The 6,254-nt window shown below is 33.4% G+C and overlaps 1 protein-coding gene and 1 pseudogene across 1 annotated transcript; one reads left to right on the forward strand and one right to left on the reverse strand.

Annotated features, from left to right (window-relative positions):
• Positions 1 to 806: 806 nt before the first annotated feature.
• LOC148581966 (uncharacterized) lies at positions 807 to 1,529 on the reverse strand (annotated as a pseudogene).
• A 697-nt stretch (positions 1,530 to 2,226) lies between these two features.
• Positions 2,227 to 4,919, forward strand: LOC107624417 (UDP-glycosyltransferase 83A1). Its single transcript, XM_016326911.3, has 2 exons — positions 2,227 to 2,985; positions 3,894 to 4,919. Exons 1-2 carry the CDS (start codon positions 2,493 to 2,495, stop codon positions 4,781 to 4,783), a joined length of 1,383 nt encoding a protein of 460 aa, XP_016182397.1. The 5' UTR covers positions 2,227 to 2,492; the 3' UTR covers positions 4,784 to 4,919.
• The last annotated feature ends 1,335 nt before the right edge of the window (positions 4,920 to 6,254 follow it).

Raw genomic sequence — 6,254 nt, forward strand, 5'->3', positions numbered from 1 at the left:
CTTTCACCTTCCAGTTGGTGAATATGCTGTGACACTGGAAGACGTGGCTATGATCTTCAGTCTTTCGACCGATGGTCTTCCAGTGACAGGGATGACTTTGAGTAGTTTTAAATACTATAATAAATACTCATTAATAAATAAACCCTAATTAAGTAAGCAACTAAATAAATACAAATTAACTAAATAACTAAAAATAAAGACCAATCGCCTAAATAACTTCATAAATACTCTAATAAATACTTATTAATAAATCCTAATTAACTAAATAACTAAATAAATACTGGAGCCTAAATACTAATTAACTCAAATTATTTTTATCTTAAACTTAACTAAATAAACTCTTTTACAAATGCTAAACGAGTACTTGCACTCATATAGTCCAGAAACTTCGGAGCATGCATGGCTTCCAAATCTTAAACTCGCATGAAAGATGGCTCCTCTGTTAGGATTTGGTTGAATTAGTCCCACATTGCTTAGGATAGCAAATGGAGTGGGTGACCTAGGCTATAAATATGAGGCTAAGTTCTCCATTTATTTTTGCACCAGTCAGAAACACTTTAAGCTTGTATATGATTTTTCTTTTCCTCTGTACTCTTTGATTAGAGAGTGTTGTGAGATGTAGTTAGATATTTGCTTTGAGAGAGTGTGGGTGTACTGGGGTGCCGGTGTTAGAGAGAAAGAAGTCTATGTGTTGTAACAATTTTCACATAGTGATATTCTCTGGTTGTCATTTGACAACGGCCGTGGTTTTTTCTCCGGTAATTGGAGTTTCCACGTTAAATTCTTGTGTTGTGATTGTATCTATTTTATTTCTCTGTCAAAGGTGTTTTCTCAAGGGGGAATGGTGTCTTATTCCCAACATCCTCAAATGGCACTTCGTTCGCGAGTGCATTTGCAACGTCTGTCACATTTGGAGCTATACTGCCGTCACCTTGATCTTCATCTCCGTCTGAACCAACAACTTCGTAATTGCTTTCGAATTCTTCCTCACTGTCACTTTGTAGTCTTCCGTAAAATATTTCGGCCGGCCTCAGATTGTTCGAATTCAATGTACAACTCGATGAACGAGATTTGAGCATGACTTTCAATATACATTGAAAACATCTCCTGCATGCTCGCTTCGTCCGTAATATATTTCGTCTGAAATTGAAGGAATTCACCAAATACTGGTACAGGATATCTGTATAAAATACATGATATTTTTCTTGACATCTCCGAATCTATCTTCTCACAAATCACACATTTAAGCTCTTCAAATGAAATTGTGAAGGGAATAACAACATCCAACGGATCTTCACAAACAAATTTTACTCTTTCAGGCGTCTGCAATAAAATCTGACCAAAATAATACACTTTCAAAAGGACTCTATCATCTATTCTTCTCACTCAATTAAATAGACACAAATACTTCACTACCAATTTTTTCCTATCCAAGCCAACCAGCTCAACACCAGACCATGAAAAAGAAGAAGAGAATTCGAAGAAGATGAAAAATGTTAGATCTGGTCGGCGGATTAAGATTTACACATATTCGCAAGGGTATATATACACACACAAATCAGACCAAGCGAGTTGTGTAACCTAATTAAAAAAAAACTATATAATAATGAAAACCGACCATCCGATTTCATTTAGAGAAAATAAAAAAAAATTTACTCCTCCACAACTCGGACCAGCAAGTTGCTAAACCTAATTCCAAAAATTCGTTAACAATGAAAACGAATCATGCGATTTCCTTTAGAGAATATAAAAACAAAATTTGTTCATGGACAATTCGCAGGGTCCGATATCCTTTATGTTTTTTTCAGATCTTCTCTCCATGCAAAACGGACCCTCCGATTTGTTCAAAGCAATCTAAAAAAAAGAAATCGTATAGTCCGATTTCTTATCACCAACTCCGAGCAAAAAAGCTATCCCATATATTGGTCTAGCTCCTCCTGATCCCATAATCCAGCACAACACATCCAGGTCTTCCATAACAAAAAAAATCAGCCCATTTTTTACATAGCTAATAAAGTCTAGTCTTAAAGAATTCGAACATTATTTATTTATTTATTGTTCAAAAGAATTCAAACTTTATTTGTTACACATAAGGAGAATTTTTTTGGTAAACAAAAAAAAAAGATTGTAGCTATTTTTTAAGAAAAAACTCTGCTTTTTATATATTATCTTAATTTTATTTTTATGTTGAGAGTGCTTTTCAGCGTAGGACTTTTTCTCGTTTGTATTCTTACTTTTCTTTCAAAATGCATGTAGTTTGTTAATACAATAACAAGCTAAAGTAATAGTATTGTATTTTCCCTTTGAAGTTTCCACATTGTGTTAATTTATTTTATTCCAAGTTGCAATAGTGGTGTGACATAGCTAGATACGTCATACACACTTGCTGAACACTCAAGGACCAAGAACCAATTAGAACCGTGACACACAAGGAGTGACCGAGTATAAATAAATCCGAAGAAGATTAGAAAAACTTCAAATCATAGGACAAGATGGGTGTTGTTCCAACTGTGCTAGTTTTACCATGCCCTGCTCAAGGACATGTCAACCCACTGATGATCTTGTCTCAAAAATTGGTTGAAAAGGGTTGCAATATCATCTTTGTCACCCCTGAATTCATCCACAACAAAGTGGTTAGTTCCATGGGGAATCAAGCCGGCGGCGATAACGGACGATCGCCGATAAAGTTGGTGTCAATCCCGGATGGGTTAGGACCTGATGCAGACAGAAATAATATCATCTTACTATTTGATTCTATATTGAAGAACATGCCTGCTATGCTTGAGAGGCTAATTGAAGATCTTAGATTGAAAGATGGTGTGAGAGTAAGCTGCATAGTTGCTGATTTTCTTATGGCATGGGCGTTGGAAATTGCAAGAAAGATTGGAATCAGAGGAGTTCTGTTTTATCCATCAGCAGCAGCTATGTTAGCCTTGCAGTGCAGCATACCAAAGCTTATTGAGGATGGAATCATAGACTCTGATGGTAACAATATCACATTTCAAATTTCACTCACCAAAGTTGTTTCTAATATTTCTAATTTTCCATTTCAATTTCCAAAAATACCAATGCTTTTAGCCGTTGATATTAATTATATATAAATTTTATAATTGAAATTAACAAGTATTTTTAAAATATCTAAAATTCTTTTAATTACATTTATTATTTCTGTGTACATTTTTTTAGTGCATCTTTCTTTTTATATATTTTACTTTTAATATTAAAAAAAAAAGAAGTATTTTTCAAAAGTAAAATAACATAACCAACTTGTGTTGGTGGATTGGATAGTTTATATTTATCCACCTAAGCTAGAAAAATGATGCAAATATTTTTTTTTCTTTGCGAAAGAAATAGTAATAAAAAATGAGCAATGCTAGGGGGCCAGCAACATTTGTGATTAGTAGCCATCAACTAGCCATCAATGATGATTTGATGGTGTGAGATTTCATCCAATAGCTCACCTTTCTCTGCTGGTTACATGCTGGCTAAAATGCAATAAAATTACTGGCCCCTAGATTTTTCTATAAAAAATTTAAGAAAAAGTATAGGGTACCAACATATTATCTGCCAACTTCTGCCAACTCTTATTTATAATTGTGTTTAAGCGTGTTCGTGGATGTGTCTAATAATTAATATATTTTAAATACATATATAAAGAGACACATCCAGAAAGTATATCTATAAAGACACTTTTATTAAACATAGCTATAAAAAAGACATTTTTATTAAACGCATCCACGAACATACTTCCATGAAACACAATTATAAATAAGAGTTGGCAGAAGTTGGTAGATATGCTGTTGGTAACGTAGCGGAACCGAAAATTTAAACAATTTTTGTCGTCATTAGTTTTCAAGCTATTTCCAAACTATTATCCTGTTTTGAAACTGCAGGGTTGCCAACCACAAAAAAAAGGTTTCAGTTATCACCAAGCATTCCTCCCATGGACACAGAAATCATATGGTGGGCAAAAATATCTGACTCTATAACTGAGAAGATGGTATTCAACATTAGTCTTCAATCCATGAAAACTCTAGAATCCACAGAGTGGTGCCTTTGTAACTCCACACCCGATCTTGAACCTGGAGCATTATCATTCGTACCAAAGCTATTACCAATTGGTCCATTATTAAGAACCTATGACCATGATCAAGGTGTAACTGAAAGATCATTGGGACAATTCTGGGAAGAAGATTTTTCTTGTTTAAATTGGCTTGATCAACAACCTCATGGTTCTGTTATATATGTTGCATTCGGAAGTACCACTCTTTTTGATGAAAAACAATTCAAAGAACTCGCTCTCGGACTTGAACTTACCAATAGACCCTTTCTTTGGGTGGTGCGAAAAGATTCAGATTGTAGCAATAAAGTGTGTTTTCCTAACGAATTCAAGGGGAATCAAGGTAAGATAATTGAATGGGCTCCTCAAGAAAAGGTGCTATCCCACCCTGCCATTGCTTGCTTTATAAGTCACTGCGGTTGGAATTCGACTTTGGAGGGTTTGTCTAATGGAGTGCCTTTTTTGTGTTGGCCATATTATGCTGATCAATTCTTTGACAAAAAATATATTTGTGATGAGTGGAAGGTTGGATTGGGATTTGATTTGGATGAAAATGGGATGATCTCACGTGAAGAGATAAAAGTCAAAGTTGATAAATTGCTTAGTGATGAGAACATAAGAGTTAAGGCTCGTGAGATAAAGAAGAAGCTAATGAAGGACGTTGATCTTGGTGGAAGGTCTTCAGAGAACTTAAACAAGTTCATCAACTGGTTGAAGGAATAAGGATTTGCTTTTTCTGAACATGTTTTAATTCTAAACTTTAGTCGTTTGTTATTGCATGCTTTAGCTCTGATTATTGTTCCTAATGTCAAAATGAATAAAAAGAAATAAAAAAGGAAAGTGATTTATTGTTTATGAATTTCAAGACGATGATTAAGTAGTTTTAGATATGTTTCTCTTCTAATTGACTCAAATTAAATTAAAGGGCATGTTATCAAACAATGCTTTAATGTTTATTTCTATTAGATAACTAATTAGGAATTACAGTTAATTGTAAACGGTAGTCAACTAGTTTTTTTTTTTTAAATATAAATTCAAACTATTATGAAAAACATCAAAGCTTAATAAAAAAAATATTTAAAATCTAAAAAAAAATAAAACCATTTTAAAAATTTTAAAATTTATTTTAAAAATTCAAATTTATTTCTAAAATGATTTTAAAAATTTCAAAATCATTATAAAATTTCTTTATAAAAAATATATATCTAAAACTTACAAAAAAAAACTTTCAAAACTTAATAAAAAAATATCTAATATCATTTTAAAAATTTTAAAATCTAACAAAATAATTTATCCAAAAAAAATTTAAAAAAATAACATCTAAAAATTAAGCAAACAACATATAAAACTAATAAAAAATTATCCAAAATCCAATAAAAAACATTCAAAACATAAAAAGGGGAAAAGCGACGCGGCTAGAACATGGAGTTTGGATGTGGCTGGGCACGGCGTCCTTCTTTGTCACTGACAGTTCCGTTGCGAGTCGTGGTGACGGGTGGCATCAGCAACGAGCATGCAGCGACCCTCGGCAGCTGGACGCACGCGTGTGCGTGTGTTCGCAAAGGAAAGGCATTGTGTTCGCGGAGAAAAGACGTTGCACGTGTGCGGGTGGCGCTGCCTTCGTGATGGGAGGGGCGCTGCGTACGTGCGGCAGCAGGAGAACGCTGTTGTTTACTTGTTTATTAGACACCACCCAATATTTGTGAATATTATTTTTACAATTATTTGCTGGCAAAAGTATGTACTTTAATTTTTAATACGTTTGTAATTACAAAAATTCTAGAAGACCAATAAATTTTTTTTTTTTTATCAAAGTTAACCAACATATCAAATTAGTTACATTTTATGAGAAAAATTTCACATATGCCAGACCGCTTTATTGAAAGAGTGAAGTTTCAAACATTTTATCTATTTAGATAGTACCGTTTAAAAAACAAAATGGTATTGATGGAGGTCACAGATTATCAGATAAACAAGAGAATTGTGTGGTCCACAAAGGCAACATGGAAAGAAACTGTTACTAAACAAAATAATTTGATATTATATATAAAAATGTGTGTCCGTGTGAAAGAATTGGCTGATTTTTTTTTTTTTTTTTGGTCAGAATGAGAGATTAGGGTTTTTATAACATCATAGATAGATAGCACTTTCAGTATAAGAGTGTGGTTCAAGAACCCTAACTCTGAATCGGCTG

This window comes from Arachis ipaensis, chromosome B10, assembly GCF_059453495.1.
Source record: "Arachis ipaensis isolate K30076 ecotype BB chromosome B10, ASM5945349v1, whole genome shotgun sequence".
Classification (NCBI taxonomy): domain Eukaryota; kingdom Viridiplantae; phylum Streptophyta; class Magnoliopsida; order Fabales; family Fabaceae; genus Arachis; species Arachis ipaensis.

Bases quoted from the DNA above. Each gene is read 5' to 3' on its own strand.
- LOC107624417 (XM_016326911.3), top strand. From the start codon at position 2,493: ATGGGTGTTGTTCCAACTGTGCTAGTTTTACCATGCCCTGCTCAAGGA. The intron at 2,986-3,893 runs GTAACAATATCA...TTGAAACTGCAG, and splicing joins TGGAATCATAGACTCTGATG to GGTTGCCAACCACAAAAAAA.